This window comes from Cryptomeria japonica, chromosome 11 (genome assembly GCF_030272615.1).
Source record: "Cryptomeria japonica chromosome 11, Sugi_1.0, whole genome shotgun sequence".
Lineage (NCBI taxonomy): Eukaryota > Viridiplantae > Streptophyta > Pinopsida > Cupressales > Cupressaceae > Cryptomeria > Cryptomeria japonica.
Window position 1 is genome coordinate 358,510,968 of NC_081415.1, and position 23,617 is coordinate 358,534,584.

Here is a 23,617-nt window from a genome sequence, read left to right on the forward strand (position 1 = left end):
CACTTTATTCAACTGTCGATAGTCTATACACAAGCGAAGAGATCTATCCTTCTTCTTAACAAAAAGGACTGGTGCTCCACACGAGGCAACACTATGACAAATAAACCCCTTAGCCAACAAATCCTCCAATTGCAACCGAAGCTCACTCAAGTCCTAGGTGGTCATCCGATAAGGTGCTCTAGAGATCATCTCTACTCTAGGAACTAGGTCAATCCGGAAATCAATATCACACTTAAGTCGCATACTCGGAATCTCACTAGGAAAAACATCTAAAAACTCCGATAGAATAGTGTAATGTCCCCTACTAGGTTTAGGCAAGTTTAAACCAGAATTAATCCATCTTAACATACTTATGACTTAAACTACATTGACTAGGAGACATAACCATCTTAACCTGAATTCAATCAATGATAACATAATCTTCTTCCTGATATGGAATTGATAATTCAATCAGATTTATAATCTTACATTTATTTGTTCATTCAAATTACTGTTTCTGTATATGAATATATATATTTAAGTTCAGATAGTATTACACTAAATGTTTTACTACAGAATAGTTCTTTATAAGATATTAGCTGACTAATAAACCTTTGTATATATACATATAAAATAAATAAATCAGATTATATTCCTTATAATATAAATTACTATCACTACACATTTACTAAGTCACTAATCATTATTCCACTTAGTAACTGTAGTGGCAGACAGATCTGATGTGCGTCAGATCTAGTCTGCCACAGTATGTGAAACTATTAAGTATGAATGCCTTAATATTAGTATTATTGTAGTTTATGTTAATATTATTAATATTACATTCTGCATACAACATTATCGGGCTACGTATATTAAGCATTCATAGTAGGCACATCGCTACCCTCAAGAACAAATATGTTACTGCTTGTTAACTTAATAATAGTTATGACCTGTTCTGATTCGTGGGAGTCACCAATAGAATGACCACGTCAAATTAGCGAGTATATTAGTTAGTACGATGAAATAGATATTATATGTAGGGTGCTATGATACTGGTTCCTTATTTAATATTCACAAGATTTGTCCAATGGATGATTGGTATAGGTCGATTCGATGGGCCTTGTTGATGAAATGGAGCGATGTTTTTGAAATTGTTTCCTACTTCTATTCACATCCTACGAACTGTACAACCCGATTGATGCCAAAGGTAATTACTCCATCGAGCGGATCCCTCTATGAATACATATATTAGAACCCCGATAAATCTCCCCCCTTTAGAATGAATTTGTATGCCGTCTTATACTTTGTTTGTGGAATGGTAATCCACGATGCCAAGGAGACACGTCTTATCACCAACCATCTTTTCCTTGTGTTAGTCGCATCGTTCCAAATTATAATTGGATAACCTATTAAGTAATAATTCGTCAGCATGGAGTATAGTCACTATCTTCATATCGATCGATATCTTCCTCTATTCTAACAAGGGGTGCTTATAGTAACACGTTCCATATCAAGTATCATATGTGTCCTTCTTGACGTTGCCCATGAATCAATTATTTACCTTTAATAAGTCAGTTGGCATCATTCAATTCTTATTATTTCTATTGTGTCTTTATTTTTGTTGCCTTGTCATAATAGTTTTTCATTTTCATTATTTGTATATTAATTTTTTATTTTTTTTCTGATAGGTAATGGACCGAAGCCGATAAGGTGTACATACTGTACCCCCTTTGTGGGATTTGAACTTATGACCTCTATTTCAAGAGCACAAGTTCTCCACCACTAGGCCAACTCAAGTTGTACATTAATTTAATTATTATTTATTTAATTATTAAATTATATTTCAAATTGGGGACATTACAAATAAGAAAGTTCTAAATTGCACATTTCATGCTTTTAAGCGGAAAATGAAAGTCAATGAAACTAAAAATTGCACAATTCGGCCCAAATGGCCAAAAAGATATAAAGCTTCAAAATCTCTAAAATGACCCATATAGGCCGAAAAAGTCAGAATGACAAAGAAGTCATAAATCGCGCCATATAGTCATTTGAACCGAAAAAATCAAGTAGTTCAAGTTCATAAAAGTAGCTTTTTACCCAAAAACTTTAGGTTTTCCAAAGCTCACGCGATATTGTTTTAAGCCGAAAACCTCATCACCCAAAAATCGCGAAAAGTGGAAAATGTTCAAAACGTGAAAATCGCCCCAAACATCCGAAAAGGTAAAGAAACCAACTCGCAAATCATCCTAACATGCCGAAAAGGGTTAACAAAGACTAAATCGCACGATATATGATTCAACCTAAGAATAATCAAAGGTATACAATTCACGCAATATCGGGTCAAAGGCCGAAAATCGCGCAATAACACCCATTTGCCTGAAAACTTCAGGTCTTCAAAACTCGCAGAATAACGATAAAGACGAAGTTTACAAATTAATGCCATAAAGTCACGTGAGAAGTGAAATCGTGAAACTCATTCACAGAGAAAATCGCGTTATTTGCCAATGGGCCAAAAATAAAACCAAGAGCTTCATCGCGTGTTATACTTCAAATCACGCAAAGAAAGACTTTTAGCCAGAAAGGAGAAGGCTTCAAATCCCCAAAATCTCCATAAGAGCCGAAATTCACAAAATCCCCAAGCAAGCCGAAGATCGTTCCAGATTCGTAATCGCTCAGGAGAAATATATTGGGCAAAGTCATTCAAAAACCAGGTAAGTTTGAATTTTTCCTTCAAATGATGAAAATTTGAGCAAAATGAGCATGATAGTTAACCTAGGGTTAGAATATAAATGTAAATGAGCGAAAACTTTGAAGGTTATAAGTTAAGAAAACATCAACACAACATGCAACAACAACCACCTGGCAAAATCGGCCTTCAGACTGAAATTTCGAACTTAGACAAGCATTAGAGATTTCAAGTCTAAACTGAAAACATCAATACATTATTCCAAGTGCCTTCGATACGTTTAAATCTTCCTTAAGTATCCGATAAAGCAAACAAGTCTTAAAACGCTTTTAAACTGAAACCTTTTTTTTAAGTTCCAAATCAGTAGCATAAGGAGCGGCATCGTTTAAAGATGCTCATTCGATATCAACAACCAACAACTTTCAAATTTCAAACTTTCCAAGAGTCCAAAACACCTAGGATCATCTTTCTGGAAAATTGTATGCACGATCACCTTCAAAACATTCAAGCGCTTAATCAAAATTGAAAAATCAAAACGCTGAATCACACAAGCCAGAACGTTTGCAACAATTTCCGCACCAACAAAACAAGGAGCAGCGATAGTTTGAAAATTGACTCCTCCAAACTAACTGATTTTCAACTTCAAATTGCACTCAATCCCCAACGATCAAAATTCAAACTGTTTAAAAGGCCTGTTTCAAGATGCTTTCAAGCTTTAAGTTATCTCGTTGATCATCTATTTTAAATGCTAACGCCATCTTCTGGCCTTGCTTACCCGTTTTTTACCTTAATCTCGTCTCGTAATCCATGTCTAGTTGTGCAGGATAGATGCCTAAATCAGTGACAGAGTCCTCAAAGGCACCTGATGCAACTGGAACATCACGGATTTCCAAAGCTGACATTCCCCGCAAGGTCGAAAAAATGAAGTACGAGTACCAAGGAGGAGTCAAGGAGTCAAAGGTCCAAAGTGTCTGTTTACTGGTACAACTGGTAAATTAAATACAGGGAATAATAATGTACATGACAATGCATACTAGACATGGCAGTAAAATATATCTTTATTCGCACATTCAATTATTACAGAGAAGAGACCAAAGATGGTCGGCCAAGGATTACAATAGATCCGACAATACCATGCCACTTCCTTGACAGTACACGACATATTTAAAGGACCCGACGGTTGTCGAGAGGTACACAACCGTCATCCAACTGACACAGAACCACTCGAGACTGACAACCCACTCAATACAATTAATTAATACCTTGTCGGATAACAAATATTATCAAACATAACAATAGGCATTTTATGTCGACAAGTTGACAACATCATCCCCCCCAAAAGAAAAAGTCGTCTTCCAGACGATAAGCAAACATCAAGTAATATTCGGGAAGACTAACGACAAACAGCGACTTCGACTGGACAACCCCAACTTGTAGTGTACCTGCCAAATCAAATGGGGGTTTGGGGCAATGGCCCCAACAGGGTCAAGGGGCAGAGCTTCAAACCCACACGAAACTCCATGGCGTGCATCAATTTTCTGTTTTTTTAAGATGTCAGGAACAAGGCCAATGAAGTCAAAATTCTGATCAAGGTGCATTCTCCCATACGGGTATTGTGTTTTTTGACTTGTTCTCCTTCCATATGGGCTTATCCTCCTTGTGTATAGACTTGTTCGTTCATACAAGCTTGTGCTTCTCTCTTGGTTGTACGATGCATACATGTGTGGCTTGGGACTCCCTTCATCCAACAGCCTTCAATTTTTTTATATACCGCTTCCTTGAAAGTACGGTATTCCTCCTGTGGTCCGTACGGATTTCTCTTGGTTGTCGTACGACCTCTACCTTTGGTTGTCGTACTTGTAGCGTGGTCGAACGACCTCTCCCTGATTGCTTCCTTGTATACTATACGATGCCTCTCGTACGATGTCCGTACGGCTTCCTTGTATGTCATACGATGCCTCCTGTGCGATATCAGCCGTATGGTTTCACCGTACACCGTACCCTGTTCTCTATGCAGTTTATGTCGTATGCTGTACGGGTTGAATGAATGGACTACGCCGTATGGAATGGGTGGATGAGCTACGCCGTACAGGTTGATTGAACAAGGTACGCCGTACGGAATGGTGCTCTGCCATACGTCGTACAGACTCCTCGCCTTGCTCTGCGCCTATGTGCCGACCGTACGTGTTGATCGTACACTGTACGGTATTTCTACTTCTTCACCTGCACCGTACGGATTCGACTTCTCCTGTGGCTGGATGGGAATGTTCCTTCCCTCTCTCGATTTTGTCCTACTGTCAAGTCCGCTTCCTCGGCTCTCCCTTGATCGTATGGATCTCCAGCACTCGGCTTCTCTAGTTTGTACGGTGTAGTTGGGGCTCTTAGCTTCGGGTGGTAACCTCATCACATTGACACAACCTGGACTCTCAAGAGACAACTTGCTCTTGTCTGCTTTGAACCGTATGGCGTACGGTATGGACTTAGTCAATTGTTCGGTAACTTTACTCTCCACGTACGATGACAATTCTTCAAAATCTTTACTCTTGGTGTACAGTGACAATCCTTCAGCAACTTCACTCTGGGATCCTGTGGACTGTACGCTCCATGTACTCTCGGCTCTTATGGGTTGTATGGTCAACTTGCTCTCGGCTGATTTGAACCAGACGGCTGAATTACTTTCGGCTGATGTGAACCGTTTAGCATATAGTATTAACTTCTTCGGGGCATCTCCACTAGGCTCTACAGCATCCAATTTCAGATCCTCGCCCTGTGAATCTTCTTCGTACACCTTAGATACTTCCCCATTCCCACTCGGTGGCCTTTGTTCATACGGTATAGGCTCACTTGGCAACTATTCGTACAGCCCAGACACACCAACGTCGGATGTGCACAGATGAATATCGTACGACGAACTTTGTACTTCCTCAATTTGGCCAATTTGTAACATGTTACAGTCGGGGTGGAAGACTTCATAATCCTCCATCTGCTAGTGAAATAATCCATTAAGAGAACTCGTCTCATCCTCAAAGCAATCTTCCAATTCGAGCACCCCTTCATCATTGGGTTTCATGCCTTTCCTCCCTCCGTCCATACCTAACTATCCACCCTTAGACTCAGAGTCCGAGGGTGCCAGTTTTTCACTCACCGCTTCGTTCCTCAAGTCAATGACGTGCTTCCTCTCGTCACTCTCGATCGAGAGTGTGTTTCGCTTCCAGTTATGATTTGCCTTGCCAGTAACCAACCGTCCCCTCCCGAGGAGTGCATCATACGCCTTCTTTTGTAACTGGATAACTACAAAGTCCAAGAAAAATTGTTGTGTCCCAATCATTACTTTTTGTGCCATCAATGTTCGCAACGGTTGGATGTCGTGCTGGTCGGCACCTACCAAGTGGAAGGTTGGCGGCCAAAGCTTTGGCTTCCCCAGACATTTCCATGTGTCTTCTGGTAGTACATTTACTCCCGAGCCTCCATCGACAATGGTGTTTGTCAACTTCTTCCCCATTATTTCCATCTCGACGACCGTCGGCTTCCTCCCGATGCTCACCGTCAATAACATTGGATCACTGGACTCATTCCCTTCGCCTAATGGTTTTCCCGTCAGTTCCTCCTCATGTGACTTACATTGTTTCTGGAAGACTGTGTCGTCACTGACTATGTTGGCAATTGCCATTCTCAGTTGTGGCATAGTTTGAAGAAGGTCTGCCACCTTGATGGTTACGGTTGTTTGCAGCACCTGCCGGACTATGTTCTTCTCTGACTCCTGCAATGACATACTTGCAGTTCCATTGGAAGTTACTTGTTCCTTCACCAACACTTGTTCTACTTCGGCTTGTTCCTTTTTTGTACCAGAGTTTGAATACATTGCCTTCTTTGTTTGTGCTCTTGTGATTGCCAAAACTACGTCCTCTTGTTCCTCCACGTCCAGCATATTAATACCCTTCTGATTCTGGCAGTTGGTGTCTTCATGGTCACCTGGTCCACACCATTTGCACAATAATTGTATGTTATCTTTCTTGTTATGGTAGTCTCTCCCAAAGTGTCCCCATTCACTACATTGTCGGCACTGTATGATAGGATGTTCTCTGGAGTTGTACTGTATTTGGTTTCGCCCTCATTGATTTCCATAACCACTTGGTGATACATTCTGTGATTTCGATGGGCTGGACTCTCCCTATGTGAAGAGTACTTGTGTACTTCTCATCTTCAAATTGTAAGGGCACTCCTTGATTGAATGCCCCAGCACTTGGCAAATTTCACAAAACATATTTCTAGGACAATTACCTTTCGTGTGCCCCTCCCTTTTGCACTCAATACACCATAGTTCATTACCTTCATTGCTGGTTCCTTTCTCAGCCTTCAATTCTTTCATCATTCTCAACATATCCCGTCGAAGGGCTCGTACGGATTTGGATTCTTCGTCACTGCTACCTTCGATGCGCTCATCATCATCAGTCTTCCTCTTCTCTCGGGAGGAGGTTTTATTTTCACTCTCGATGTCCATCGCTTGATTGTACGCATCGGCGTATGAGGACGGAGGCACTACTTTCATCTTCTTGCATAGTGAGGGTATCAATCCCTCCGTGAACCACCTCTTCTTCAACTCGTCGGCTGGCTGGTTTTCCATCTTGTTCAACAGTTCTTTGAGCCTACGGTTGTAAGCACGTACAATCTCATTTTTCCCTTGCTTAGTATTATAGATTTCGGCCACGATCTCATTATCATCCCTTAAAAGTTTGAATTCCTCCTGGAACGCCCTCTTCAGATCACTCCATCTCCTCTTGTGTTGGGCGTTGAGGTTTGTGTACCAGTCAATGGCGATCCCCCGAAGGGTGGCGGGAAATGCCTTCAACCAGTAGTCCCTGTCATCTTGGCCATTTGCCTCCCAAATGGTTATGCATGTTTTGCAATGCTGTGTTGGGTCCTCCGACCCGTCTCCCGTGAACTTCGGCAGTTTTTGCTTCTCCTGGGTGTTCAACATTGTTTTCACTCGGAAGGTACGTGTGTATTCGCCTTGTGTGTTGGACCTGGGTGGACTGTTTCGACCGCTACATTTCGGTGCTTTCCCTGCACTCTCGGCCACGCGGCGTCCTCTACACGTCCACCTTCAACGTCCCCAACACTTTGAGTACTTCCAGGTGTGTCGGACCTAAGTGAACTGTTCCGTCTGCTATGTTCTGGTGCTTTCCTTGCACTCTCAGACACGCGCACATCCTCTACACGTCCACCTCCAACGTCCCAACACTCCAAGTACTTCTAGGCTTCGACTCGTCTTTGTGCTCCCTCCGACCGAGGGTCAGCAGATCACCTAATCGCTTGGTCTTGACCACCCTGTGGCCTCTTCTCACCTTTGATGGGATCTATGGACATGAATCACTCAAGGCTGACCCGATTTCTTTCAAGGCAACGGTGCCAAAATGTTTACTGGTACAACTAGTAAATTAAATACATGAAATAATAATGTACATGGCAATGCATACCAGACACGGCAGGAAAATATATCCTTATTCGCACATTCAATTATTACAGAGAAGAGACCAAAGATGGCCGACCAAGGATTACAATAGATCCGACAATACCATGCCACTTCTTTGACAGTACACGACATATTTAAAGGACCCGACGGTTGCCTAGAGGTACACAACCGTCAACCAATCGACACATAACCACCCGAGACTGACAACCCACTCAATACAATTAATTAATACCTTGTCGGATAACAAATATTATCAAACATAACAATAGGCAATTTATGCTGGCAACAGTGTGAGACATCATACGAGATACAAACCTGGGACATATTGATATTCAGGATTTCAAGAACAGAGTATACTCTCCTAATGCCTATGGAAAGCTCAAACGATGGAGAGTGCTATTGCTCAGGCAGCTGGTTTCCCTCCGGCCGTGCAAAATTATGAATTAGTGGTTGAGGTTGTTAAGCACTATCAGTCGAAAACCAGATTAGTGGTATTGAAAGGGATGGTACTGGTTGACTTCACTCCTGAAGCCCTTGGGGAAGCATTTGATATCCCGTTTCCTGATAATCCCACTGCCACAACTATCAATGAGGCTCAAATTGTTTATGACATGAATCTTGTTAAGTGCAAAACATTGATAAACGAAGAATGGTTCAGCGAGAGAAGACCACCAAGCACTAGAATCAGTAAAAAGACCCTCAGAAGCGATTTTCACAATGAGTATGGTGATATGGTCACCTTACTCAGCTGGGTCATGGGACTTCCTCAATCCAATCTCTTTGAGGAATGGATGTTCTACTTCACTGAGCAAGTCTTCGCTGGGAAGTCTAAGTTCAACTGGGCTCAGATCATCAGTGACAATATTCATACACAGCTAGTTGAGCTTGAAGAGAAAATATTTTGCCATGACTTCCTACTTGGTCTACATGTTTGCTCGACATCAGCCGCTGTCGGGATTAATTAAGAAAGGTGAGGTTGGGAACGGGCCAAATCAAGTGAAAGTATACGACTGCTACCCTCAGTTTCATTACTATGACATTGCCCAAAGAGAAAAGAATAACATCGCATATGCAACGAGCGTGTTAATGATGCTTTTACAATATGCCTGGTTACATTGATGCAAGGAGGATTGCATATAAGGCTGTCAAAGCAGGCTACCACCCTAATCCAGTTCCCTAGATTCACCTACATCAGAATAGCAGGTTTTGAGGGAACACCATACCGCCTTCCGTGTTATTCATCAGATCGATTAGTCCTCGTGGAGGTAGCAAGCCAGGCACACCCAGCAGGTAGCTTACTCAGAGACAAAAAGCAGTCACGGTTCACCTTCCCCATGATTCTAGGTAATCTTGATGTACACTTCAAGAATTCAGTGCAAGCTGAAGAATCATTTGCCGAGTTAGCTTCCTATTGCTTACAGGAGCATTTCCCTAGGAAATGCTTTGACCATGATGGATTGGGTAAGAAGGCCTACGACAAGCATTATAGGGCCAAGGCATCAATAGAGGACTATTGGAGCAATTGTTCAAATGAATTTGAGGTCCGTTGGCGGGAATATTCAAGGTTGAGTGTTCAACAAATGCGGCTTTATGAGTACCACCAAGTCCCAGATCAAGTAATAGACTATGGAAATTGCTTGCAAGTTCGGGAATTTGAAGCAGTCAAGGACCTCTTGCCAGCCATTAATTGGACTCAAGACCCTATCACAGATTTTGAAGCAGTCATGGAAGGTCCAAGAAGGTACACAGATAACTGGTTATCCCAACAAATAGAGAGGCTAACCCATGAAGGAACCCAATTCACATTCAATTTGATGGGTAGTCTCGATTCCCAATCTTCAGATGACAAAGGAACCTCAAGTGCGCCAAAAGAAGAGGTTGAGAAACCTGAAAAGAAGAGAAAGAAAGGAAGAGCCAATAGAGGGACTTGGATGTTGAAAAGGACGAAAAGAGAAAAAATCCCAATCAGGAGGCCAGAGGTTACTTCCTCATCCAAGGACCCCAATTCGAAGCATGATGTGGTTGAACTTGATTACATGCCCACTCCACCTTCACAAAATGATCATGTTGCATCGGAGGCAAATAATCCTCAAATACAAAATGAGCAAGAAGCAGAGGTGAGGATCATTGGTTTGGATGGACCTGAAAATCAGGTCGAGGAGGGAGAGATTGCACCTGATCAAGGGATTGGTAAACAAGAGCTCACACGAGAGCAGGCATGAGTTATAGTAGGAAGGCGGCAACAAAGAAGACACCACGGTTGAGGGACAAAGGGAAGAAGATAGAACCCAAGAGCCTAGTAGAAATCAAGATCAGCCACTACTAGAGGATACCCAGCAGTTGCTCAGTGAAGTGGGAGAGAATTCAGCTGTGAGTAAAGGATTATATACTGCATCCATTCCTCCTATATCCGATCAGTTACAGATAAGCAGTGAGTCAGCTGAGTCCTCCAAAGAACAGAGTGGGAATCTAGCAATTACATCTAGGCAAACCATTCCTCATGACTGGTTGATAGCCCAGGCACAGCGGAAAGCAATTGTCAAGCCACCAATTAACCTGGAGAATATCTTCTCTCGAATAGGAGAAATAAAATCTAAAGGAAAGAAAAAGCCAAAGACTTACTCCAGGATTACCAAAGATGAGCAAAAGAATCGTACGATTCATATTGCTACCCCTCCAGCAGACAAACTAGCAGATCAAGTTGCCTTGGTTGACTATAACGTCACGACCATCCCAATAGGGCGAGCAACCAAAGAGTAGGAGAGGGAAGAATTCAAAGATTCTGTGCATAATATGCTCAAACAGCTGGACGAAATGACCGCTGAGAGAAATATGTATCGGGCTTGTGCTAAGCAAGTTGAGGGGTACATAGATCACCTGTTGAGACCACTGCAGCATACCGCTGAATCCCATGTTCCCCCATTGGCACTAGCACAAAAGACCAGTTGAATTTGAAGGAGTGCGTGACACTGCCAAGGCCGTCAGGGAATGGATTATGGGCATTAAAGAAAAGGGAGAACAGATCATCAAAGATGTGTGGAAAATGGCCCACGACTGAGAGACCATTCGCATCAAGATGTTTGAAGTAAAGAAGGAATGTTTCAAAGTCCATGAGATGGTTGGTATGGTTTTGCCCCTCATGAGGGCTCTTTTCTGGACCCACACTCAAATTCCCAAATTGCATGCTATCCTAGATCCCTATGACATCAACACTTTCAAAGAGTGGTACTGGAATGCCAGCATGAAATATGATATGAAGGACACCATAAATAAAGAGCAAGATGAGTGTGAGGAAATTTTGTCAAACATGAAGGATTTTGGTGAAAAGATCCTCAGATCGATGGTCCCTGGTTGGAAGAGTAGCATGAAGGATAATGAGGTACGACCACGGTGGGAGGATAGACTGAGAATTGATAAAATCACATACTCCATAGAAGACCTGGAATTTGCCAGTGAGCTGCATGCGGACATATTGGATTTTGAAACTCATCGGTCAGTCTGGAGTGATGAGTTGAAACATGTGGATCTCCACCAAGAGGGTATGCAGTACAAAATACACCATCCTCCTATGCCCCTAGCAAGGTACTGTTCCAACTGTGCATGAGATTTCAGGATTACATTCAGGTAGAACGTGCAGCAGATGGAGACATCTGGAAGAGTTACTTGCAAGGGGAAGTTGAATTTTTGGAGAAAGAGTCTACCTCAAGGAAGGAAAAAGTGCTTTCTTGAGAATATCTGTTTCTTTGAAATTCTAAATGCGCTTTTTCAACATAAAGTTTCTTTCCAACTACCAAAGTCATTGTAAATTTTTGAGCTCCGTGCAAGTGCACTTTTTGGAGCAGCTTTATGTTTGGTAGTTGGTAGTTATTAGTTACTTTGTGGTTGGTGGTGATATTTTGTTTTCCATTTATGGGTATGGGCAGCCATGTTTCATAGGATGAATTTGGGCGACTTGTAAAATAAAATCCTGGCCATTCATCTATTTTTGAAAATCTATATAAGGGATAGTCCCTTCCTTTTTTTTAAGTAAGAAATAATGGATTGTTGCAAAAACTCTGCAAAAATACATTCAGACTTAATGGAGATTAAAGCTATTATGGTTTCCTGTGAGTGCATGGTTTATTTCTTCACTCTTTGAATTTATGTATGCATTTTGTTTTACAAGATAATATGTGCAAGTTGATATCTGATAGAAATCTTGCTTCATACCATTAAGGATTGGTTGATTGCCACTTCCTCTACATGGTTAGTTTGAACTCACTAGTATGCTTAGTTCGGTTATTGAACATGGAATGTATTAATCTCTTAAATTTAGTGTTTATGTTTAAAAACTTGAAAATTTGTTTCCCCTTTGGAGATTGCATCAATTTTATGTAGTTGTGCGAATTGCTAGCGAAATAAAATTTGATTATTGCAAGATTTCTGTCTATTAGCTTGAAGGTGTTATTTTTAGGTAGATTAATTAGGTATTTTCTCTCTCTTTCCCCTTCCTTTTTCCCCTTTTTTTTTATCAAGGTTGAAGTCCGAACAACGTCGTATTAAGGCAAAATTTGATGAAATCAAAACTGTAGGATCTTAGGGAACCTGTGCGAACAAAACCAATTTTGTCTAATCATAAGTCCCCTTTGTGTTTCCAGCAAAACACATCAAACTGTTGAGCTATCCTGCAGTCAAGACCTGACAATCGAAACCTTGAGGTCATCCCCATTGATCAACTAAAACAGCATTAGGGATTTCCTTATCTCAAGAGAGGATAGGATACTTAGCATTCTATTGTGTGTTGATTGGAGAGAGTTGTAGCAACACAACTTTAGCCATGTCAACACCAGTCAATCCCTAAAAAATAGGGATCCTTCCTAAATTTTAGGAAACTCCCGTCAACTGCTCCAAAATGCCTAAAAGGCTCATGCATGATCTCTAAGCCCCTGAGTTGGTCCCCTCCACACTCTGCTAGCCTACGGGAACCAAATAATAGACCAACCCTGCTAGAAATGTTACTAAGGAAGGGCAAAAATTGGGGACATGACACTGACAGAGAAGCGAGCACAAACCTCTCCAGGAATATCTCCCATGAAACTGATGCAATGTCCAGATGAAGTTTCTGCTCCTCTAAACGCCACCAAGTGGAAGCAAACCCACAAAGATGCATGGTGGGGCACCTAGCCTTGGTGTTACTGCTATACAAATGCATAGCAAAAAGCTTACCCAAATCCAAAATCCATGTCTCTGCTTCTATCCTGTTGTTGGATCCACCAAATGTAGGAGGTCAAGACCTGAGAAGGTCCCTCATATGTCCTGCTAATATCGCATCCTGATCTGGAACCACAATGTCTGTCCTCCAGGGTGACCTCTCTCTCTCTCTCTCTCTCTCTCTCTCTCTCTCTCTCTCTCTCTCTCTCTCTCTCGATGCACAACTCTCTCCAGATGATCAAAATGATGAGACTCTCCCTGTTGATTGTCTTCCTCCCTCAGTCCCAAACGAGCAAGAAGCTCCTATAGAACATTAATCAACTGAGGAACTCCGTCATTACCCTGCTTGTTCTCACCTTGAGATTCCTCTTGACGATCATGCTACTGATCCTCCTAATGAGCCTCTTCAGAAACCTTAGGATGAGGATTTTGTCGAGTACCCATACAATTACCTCACCCACGACCTCTACCCCTAGGAGGCATCTTACTTGACACATGGCATGAAACATCTATAAGGCAAAATCTAGGGCAAACTACTACAAGGGGTAAATGTGAAAAAATGGCTTCAAAGGTTTAACCTAAGTTACATTGACACGCACAATGGGCTCATATGAAACCAAAGTACCCATTGTATGAACATGGGCTCATATGAAACCAAAGTACCCATTGTATGAACATGGGCTCTGATACCAGATGTAACACTCGCTAAGAAAAACCCTAGAGAAACTAACCAAACTAGCTATCTAACTAGACAACTTAGAGAGAAATTGTTTTTTAAAAGTCACAACAACACTTAAAGCTTAAAAGAAATACATACATTAAATTAATATGATCACACATAATCTTAAGTGCACAAGCGGAATTAATTTATAACATTTAAATTTCATTCCCTAGGGTATCTTAGCGACATTACTTAGATACAACAAAAGTATAGATATGTGCAATTAACAATGGTACATTCATGCGGGTTTGGGAGTACTCGTGTTTTCAGACGCTGCGAACAATTCAAGGGTTTATTCATGCAGGTCTGCATATTCTAACTTGCTGTTAGTCGCAGAGAAACCCATGAAAAAACTTGTGACAAATTGCCATGAACTTGTCTCAACCCTTCAACAGGTGTAAAAATAGGGTTAACTTGATGAAAATGTGAAAAACATGGGTCAAAAAGCGCACAAAAAAAGAGACATGAGATGAACACAAGATGGGCATGGCCATTTGCCATTAGAACCCTCGAAGTTCCAGCCTTGTGATCGCACAGTAGCAGTTTTCCTTCACGTTCTAGCCTCCAAGTTATAAGTATATGACGTTTTTTTTTCTTTTTTTATTAATATTTAAAAACTAAAATAATTTATTTAAAAAATTTAATTCTTTAGCTCAACCTGTAATCTCCACAAGAACATTGTCTATGCTCAAAATGATAGAAACGGTTCACATCTCTGAGAACATTCTCTCTGGCGAAAATCTTGGAGATGAATTGAGATGCACTGCTGATCTTTTGAGTCCTCTTTTGTCTTACTTCCTTTTCAAATTTATTTATCTCTATCAAAGGTCTTAAAAGTGATGAGAAATATTTTTATTACAAATCCTATAATCAATAATAAAACTTATAGCAATTGTGATTTGATAGATTGTAAACAGATTGTTCTTTGTTGAAGTTCATAACTGAAAAGGGTTGTATATCTGATGTAAAATTTCAGCGAAACAGTGGATGTAAAATATTCATGAATACACTATGGTTGTGGTGTTTTCAATTGTAGTTTATCTTATTTAGTTAAGGCCTTAAATGTATGGTATGTGTTTGTGGTGTTTTCAAATGTAGTTTATCTTTGTTAGTTAAGGCCTTAAATGTATCGTAGGAAATGATAGGTGTAATGTATCGCAGTCAACCGAGGTAGCTTTAAATGAGTGACAAAATTTTGCCACTGAAGTTTCAAAATATAGAAGTATATTGGCTAAACGTGTGACAGAAAATTTAACCGAAGGCTTGAAATAACCCAAAAATATAATCCATAATCCCTTTTCCTAGATATCATATATGCCAAAGCAAATAGAGACTGAGGGCATTGTGTATCATCATTGAACAATTTTATAGCAGCATTTGATTAGAAATATTAGTTCCACTTGCCAATTGGCAACTTTTTGTTTCCTAAAGTTATTTTTAATCCCACAATTCCCCTCGATTTGCTATCGCTTTGGACGTTATAATTATTAATGGAAAACACTCTTTGATTATACCATATACCAATGAACTGAAACTATGGACAAACTATGGAGGGAATATAGAGACATTGTTATTCCAAATTATATACATCACTCTACCTGTCTCTTACAATGGTTTTAAGAAAAAGTGGTAAGAAAAATCTCTTGATTCTCTAGTAACACAGCTTGAGTATTTTTCAAAAGAGGATACAAAAGCCAAACATCACTTTATTCATTGTATCAATAAAACCGTTTTACAACTGATGCTATTACGTAAGATAATTTTTTGATGTGTCTTTATATAGATTATGTACATCTTTAGCTCAATGCTTATTTTTTTTGTTGCTATCGATGGTGTTTAATTTATAATCACAGTGGCATTTGGCTCTGCATTTTCTTCAAACTCAGCAAATGCAAGTAACCCCTTAGTAACCGTGACCCCACTTGGAAATATAGCATAATGGGACCAGTACAAGGAAGTGTTATATGTACCTGGTGCACAAAGAAGCTTTGTGGAGGCATCAATCGCCTCAAATACCATCTTGTAGGCATTCCTTGCCATGATGCCAAGGAAAGTAAAGAAGCCCCTGAAAAAGTGAAACAAGAGATGATAGCCCTTCTTGAATCACTAGATGAAAAGAAGTTGGAGAGGGCAGAGGCACAAGCAGCAATACAAGAAGTCGTTGCTCCTCATTTGTCAGCAAAATTTGAGGTGGGTGTGCAACACATTGTAGGCTCTAGTTGCAGTCCACATGTATGTGACCCATCTTCCTCCACTTCTAGCAAATTCCAATTTTTTGTGCCTAGAAATGAACCAGGATCACAACCTTCATTCGAGCTACCAAGTGGAATAGGGAGGTGCACAAAGAAGCAAAGAAAGCTTGTGCAAACTTTTGTTATTACAACAACATTCCCTGCAATGTGGCAAGTTGCTCAAAGATGCTATTTTAGATGCAAAAGAAATTGTGGAAGTTGAAAAGAAGCAACAACAAAAGTATGGATGCTCGATACTTTCAGATGGTTTGATAGATGGAAGGAACCACACTCATTTCATTTTTATATTGGCTTCAAATTGTGAGATTGTTTTTCTAAATTAAACTGATTCCTCCAACATAATAAAGAGTGCAGAAATTTGAACTTCTTGTTGAAGGTTGTTTTAGCGGTGGCCATAGAAAATGTTGTCAAGTTACTGACAATGCACTGGCATATGGGGCAGCTGGAAGATTGCTTCAAGAAAGCCATCCAACACTTTTTTGGACCCCTTATGCAACTCATTGCCTTGACCTTCTTTTAGAGGACATAGGCAAAATTGATTGGGTGAAACCAATTGAAGAAATAATATATATATAGATAGATAGATAGAGGTTCTTTAACTAATGAGAGATCACACCAAGAAGAAAGAGCTTGTGTGATCGGAAGCTACAAGGTTTGCAACTAATTTTCTAATGTTGCAAAGTATTACATTGACATTACATTGACTCCCTTGAAGCAAATGTTTGTGAGTCAACCATGGTTAGACTCAACTTACTCAACTTAGAAGGTTGATGGAGAAAGGGTTGTAAAAATATTTTTTGATGGTGATTTTGCAACTAGAGCATTAGAGGTTGTCAAGGTAACTTCAATTTAATTTAATTTTCAAACTGAATCTTTTATTTTTACATTTTAAAAGGGTTTAGTTTCATTGTAAGCTGTAATTTAAATTTGCTTCTACTTTGTACTTTGTAGGTGATTGAGCCATTGGTGAGGGTCTTGCCCTTGGTGGTTGGCAAGAAAAATACAATGGGATATATTTATTTATGAGGCAATGGATAGACCAAAGAGGCCATCCAACACTATTACATGTGGGATGCAGTAGATTTGCCCCTTTATGGGAGATCATTGATCAGAGGTGGAACATTCAACTCCACCAACCCATTCATGCAACGGGGTACTATCTCAACCCCAAGTTCTACTTCTCTGATAGCTTCATGGATGCTAATGACGAGGTTATGGAGGGTCTATCCACATGTATTGAGAGGATGACACCTATAGTTGCAATGAGAGACCTCATCATTTTAGAGTTGCAGAATTATAAGGCAGCTAGGGGGGACGTTTTCTTCCAAATTAGCTATACGAGGAAGAGAGATCCAAACACCGAGAAAAAGTGAAGCCTTATATCTTGCAAGTCATGAATTACAATTATTAATAGAATATTGTTTATTTACAAAAAAATGAATCTCTTATTTGTTAGTTCTTGGTGAGAAGATTGGGGTGGAAATACCCGAAATTTGACAAGGCTAGCCCTCTGAATTTCGTGTCAACCTTGTAGTGCTTCTGGTTGTGAGCGCAACTAGAGTTTGTTTGATGTCATTTGCGCGAAGAAGCATAATAAGCTGACTCATTGTCTCAATGATCTAGTTTTTGTGCAATATAACCTTCGGCTTCACACAAGAAAGGTGCAGGACCAGCCAGACGAACTCATTGATTTGGATGATGAGGCCTCCTTATTTTCAAAGGATGAGATTGCTGATTTTGAGAGGCAAGTTGTGGAGGATTTGGTTGTAGAACAATCAGGGGAGATTGAATTGGATGACATTGATATGGTGGAGGAGGAGCCACTGCCATCTACTAGCATGGTGGAGCCACTGCCATCTACAAGCATGGTGGAACCACAAGCACAATCTTCTATGCCAAGAAAGGAGTCAAAATTGAGTGCAAGGACCATAACCTCTACCTCCCAATTTTTCTCTAGGGCAGAGAAGAGGAAGATGTAAAAACTTGTAATGTCTAAGTTGTCTAGATGTGAAATTTATTATGATGATTTTCAAATACAATCATCATAAATTCATAGTAGTTATTAGTTAGTAGCTAGCTATTGTATCCAGTTCCACTATCTAGCTTCATATGATGATGCCATTATGTAATCCATATGTATACAATCATCATAAATTCATAATAGTTATTAGTTAGTAGCTAGCTATTGTATCCAGTTCCACTATCTAGCTTCATATGATGATGCCATTATGTAATCCATACGTATTAAATAATCAATTTAATAGAAAACACTTCCTCGTGGTTTCTTGACTCATTTAATATATTTTGTAATTGAATTTTACCAAAAAAAAAAAAGGTTTTTAAAAAGAAATTTTAGTACTTTTTAAGTTGTCAAATTTTTGCAAGTCAAAAAATTTGGGCTTGCCAAGTACTCTCCAAGTCTGAGTATGCGTATGCGATCTATGATAAAGACCACCACCACCATTATCATTGACATTAGATGATGTAGGTAGATTAAAACACAAGCAGCCCAACCACCACTTGCAATAAAATTATGTTGCCTATCTAACTCCTAAAAAAGTGAAAATATCTGCAGAATCAAACGAAATTTGTGGCGTTGCTTACTCTAGCAACTATGAATCTTATTGTGGCATTGCTTACTCTAAAGACTGAATCTCATTGTGAAACTACTTGTCAAACAAAACGCAATGTTTGTTTATTCCCTATTTATCGTCAAACAAAACATATTGAAACTATTGCTGTTTGCTAGGGTCGCCCTAGAATTGCCTTGACATGTTGGTATTGCTTGGGTATGCTCCTAAGATGCCAGACAAATCCATGCACAAAAAACCATACCCCAAACGAACCTACATGTGAATGAAACCTGATTCCAATTCCAAACCAAAGCATACGCAAACACCTAGGTTTTTGGTTGATTCAGTAACACAGCATCTATTCACGCAGTGTGTATTGGATTGGATGAGAATAACCCAAATCATAGAATCTAGAATTAATTTGATTGTGATAAATTTTATATATGTAGAAAAATATGGCTATATAATAACATCTTCAGCCAAAGAAAAAGGAGCTATCTAGGACATTTTAATATGTACATTTTATGATAGCATTTATAGCTGGCAGAAATAATATGGTCTTATTGTGAGGCAGGGACTGACAAGCACAGCTGGAGCATTTCCAGGAATTGTAGGAGTTGCGCTAACAGGCTATCTTCTTGATCAAACTCACTCTTGGACTGTAAGAACTGCACATTACTTTAGTATACCTGGTTTTTTCAGTATGAGCATACTGTACCATACTAAGTAAGCGTTATTTTCACTTTGCTGTGGTGTGCAGTTGGCACTATTTGCACCTTCCATCTTCTTCTACATCACAGGAAGTATAGTATGGCTAGCTTTTGCTAGCAGTAAGCCTCAAAATTTTTTGAACGGAGACTGATTAAAATTTATGTTGAATTTATTGGAAAAATGAATGTGAATGTGGTATATTATTACCATGCATATGAAGGTTAAAATGTCATGAAATACTTCCCAGTTCCCTATTTGAGACAAAACGGCACATTTGATAAGGAAAAGCTAGAATATAATGGAAAAGGCTGCATTCATTCGAGTTTATAAATTGTGAAAGGTTGTCGAATCACATGTTTGATAGTTTTAGTAAGAATATGTATATTAATGTATGTTTTCCAGTGGCTGTTTAAGTTTGTTTTCTATTTAAATTTGAGCAGTCGGAATAGTATCATGCAAATATTTAATTATGAGAAAACGATAATTTGAATCTTTTTTATTTTAGTGGAGCAGCTACTGTCTACAAATTGAAAATATGCTGGAAAAAAAATAAAAATTAAGTATTTATGTTTATGAGCCTCTAGCTCTTTAAAACAAGTTGAGCACTTTTAAAACTATTCAAAATAAACTAAGCAGTCACTTTTAAAACAAATTGAACAGCAATAGCACAAGTTGAGCATTTTTATAGCAGGTGCTAATCAAAATAAACTAAGCAGTCACATAAGATTTTGCCCTAACTAATTAGAAAATGATATTCCATTATCCCCACCTTATTCGAAGTAGACGTTACAGCACATTGGATTATTTAACGCAAATTAATATATCATAACTGTTAGAAATCTTGAATAAGATTTGAAACCCAAGAATCTGTAAGACACATCTAAGCTACACAAACTGAAATTCAAAATGGAAGCAAATCAATGATTCCGAGAGAGATGCAAAAGTTGATGTGACAGAATTGCATTAAGAGTTCAAAGCTTCTACAATAAAATAGCAGAGTAACAACACAATGCATTCAAGAAGATTAAAGTACAAGATAGGTAGCATGCTTATATAGACTAGGAAGAAAGGTGGAGGTGGCAACACCGACCAATGAGGAGCAACCATCTATCATACTAAAGATAGCAAAGTATCTTCCCAAGATAGCAAATGGATGCTCAAATGTAGGAAGGCGACACTTCATAATCCAATCCCTAATTAAACTTGCTTTATTAACCTAAGCAAGATTTAAAAAGGTGTGAAAAATACCTAGGAATAAAGGGAAAATAAATAACCCAGCTAGGAAATAAAAATCTACACTAACACCCCCCCTTAAGTGTAGCTTAGGTGAGGTAAAGATGGGTCTCGACGAGTGAAGCTTGATGAGGTACTTGTGTACATAGAAATCTCCCCCAAAGAGAAGAAGCGCACCCCCCCCCCCCCCTTCCTTCCCCCCAAGAAAAGGAGAGAATAACCCCCCAAAATAGAGAGAGAAATAACCCCCCATAGTACAGAGAGTTGGGATTCCGAGTGAAAAGATACAAAGTGCCATCAACAAAAGGTGAAGAACACTGAGTCTCAAGTTTGACTTCAGAAAGGAAGGGAGTCAGAGAAAGCTTACAGTCAACCATATTATACCTCGAGAACAAATCAAAATCATACTGGGACTATGAGATGGTGATCCTGAAAGAAGATTGAATAATCTCAATCTTGAGAAAATAATGCAACAAGCCCAAATCAATCATCAAAAACCTGTCATGAAGAGCAATTTTGATTGCTCCAATGGTAGATGAGGAACTTTCCATGATCAACAAGTCATCAACATACAAAACCAAAAATAGGAGTGAATCATTCTATTGCAAAATATAGGCAATGGGATTAGAATGGCACCGAGTGAACCCAATTGTCAGAAGAAAACAGTCCATCTTGGAATACCAAGCTCGAGGGGCCTGTTGAAGGCCATAAAGAGACTTTTGAAGATGACACACAAGTGGAGAAACTTGAATAAAACCCTATGGTTGCTCCATCTAGATTTTGTCCTGAAGGTCACTATGAAGAAAAGCACTCTTCACATCCTTTCGGTGCACTTCCCAACGATAGGTTGCAGCAATGGCCAAAACAAGTTGGATGGAGTTCATTCAAGTAACTAGTGCAAAATTCTTAGAGTGGTCAATCCCAGGAACCTGGGAGAATCCTTTAGCAACCAGGCGAGCCTTCTACTTATCAACCGACCCATCTACTACAAACTTTGTTTGATAGATCCACTTACATCAAACAAGTTTTCTTCCCTTAGGAAGAGGAACCAAATCCCAAGAGTTGTTCCTCATCAAGGAACTAGACTCCTCCTACATAGTTGTATCCCACTCAAGAATACCAGAAGCCTCTTGAAAAAACTGTGGATTTGAGGCAGTAGCAATGAAGACATGTGGACCATCCTAGAATTGTGAACAAGTCCGCCTAGTGTTTGATGGATCCCCAACCCAATCACTTGCAGACTATAATGTTTGTCAAGCCCAAAGTGGACACGAGTCAGAGAATCTGGAGAATTTGGAGAATCATTAGAATTTCATTTGATCGACTCGGGAACACTAATATTCTTCTTCTCAAGAATGTGTGTCAAATGATCAATTTGTTTCTTCAAACACTTATGCTCATCATGACCAAGTCTTTTACAATAGGCACATTGGACCTTCTCTTTCTTAGGCTTGTCGCGTTTAGAAGATTGGGCCTCATTATTTGCTTTTGAAACAATTGGTTTTTTATCCTTCTTCTCCTTGCTATTCTTTTGTTTCTTATCCTTTTGATTGCTCCTTTGTCCTTTCTATTTTTTTGTGCCTTGGTTGGCAACCAGGGTATGTGATTTAGAGGATTTAAGATCTAGTTTAACTTAGCTTGCTCCTAGGTAAGAGAAATAGAAAAATCATCCAAAGATGGCATAGTGAACTAAGTCCCAAGTGCACTCTTTATAGCATAAAAGGTAGAAACAAATACAAGATCTTTTGAACTTAGCTTAGAGAGAATACTAAGAATCAGTTGTTCATATTTCTTTTCAACTCCATAATCTTTCAATTGCAACCTTAGTGACTTCAATTTTATGAAGAAATCTTGGATTATGTTGAAGTTTCCTGGACTTAAACTAATTAGTTCATTTTCCAACATATGACGCCTCATTGAATCTTGTTTCACAAAGAGAGTTTCTAGCTTTGTCCAAATTTCATTTGGTGTACTTAAAGATTCAATATGAAAGAGCAAATTGGTAGAAACAAACAAACACAATGTTCCATAGGCTTCATCACATTTGTTAAACCACTTAGGCTTATCTTCATTTTTAGCAAGCTCAGTTTCATGTCCCATTGTTATCCTATGTAATCCAACTTTCCCTAAGTGAATTGTCATATGTGGTTTCCACTCAAAGTAGTTTTATGGAGTTATAATGGGCATAGATGTTTTATCCACGATGAAAAAATGCAAAAAAATGAAGTGTTGAAAAAAAGAGAACATGCACAAGACAACCCCCCCCATTTTTCACTCAATCAAAAGAGCCCCAACCCCCCTGCCCTCCCCCTATTGTCCCGCGCAATTTGGCAATTTATAAGTTAGTGCATTTACAATTAAAAATAAGACCATTAGATGGGAAATTAAAAAATATGCACTTTTGCAAAAGATGGCACTCAATTTCGAGCTACCCATCAAAAGTTATAGCTAAAACAAATTCTTGTAAAATGGCCTATTTTAATGCATTAAACAATAAAATTGCACTTTGCCAATAAGAAAAATGGTCTTCCAACCACCTATTATAATTGGGGTGGAATATAGGATCCAATGGTGTGATTTATGAGGGGGAATTGGCCTCCTACCAACCCGAACCTCACTCTTCGTCTTCGACAAGTGAAAAGAGGGCAAATGAAACCTCCAATATTCACGCCAAGACAAAAAAACAACAGATTTAGTCCCTTATATCAGCCAAAAAAAGTCAATAAACCTAGCAAAAAGATCAGTGTGCCATAGTAGGGCTATGGGGCAACCATTTGAGACTGCAAACAACAAGAATAC

The 23,617-nt window shown here is 39.4% G+C and overlaps 1 protein-coding gene across 2 annotated transcripts in view; it reads left to right on the forward strand.

Annotated features, from left to right (window-relative positions):
* LOC131040193 (probable anion transporter 6, chloroplastic) overlaps positions 1 to 20,033 on the forward strand; it is a 284,449-nt gene extending 264,416 nt beyond the window's left edge. For both annotated transcript variants that reach the window (XM_057973062.2, XM_057973061.2), the window contains 2 exons: positions 19,449 to 19,535; positions 19,635 to 20,033. In XM_057973062.2, the coding sequence (XP_057829045.2) occupies positions 19,449 to 19,535; positions 19,635 to 19,736 (189 nt within the window). In that variant the 3' untranslated portion in view covers positions 19,737 to 20,033. The remainder of the gene's footprint in view (positions 1 to 19,448; positions 19,536 to 19,634) is intronic.
* Positions 20,034 to 23,617: the final 3,584 nt, after the last annotated feature.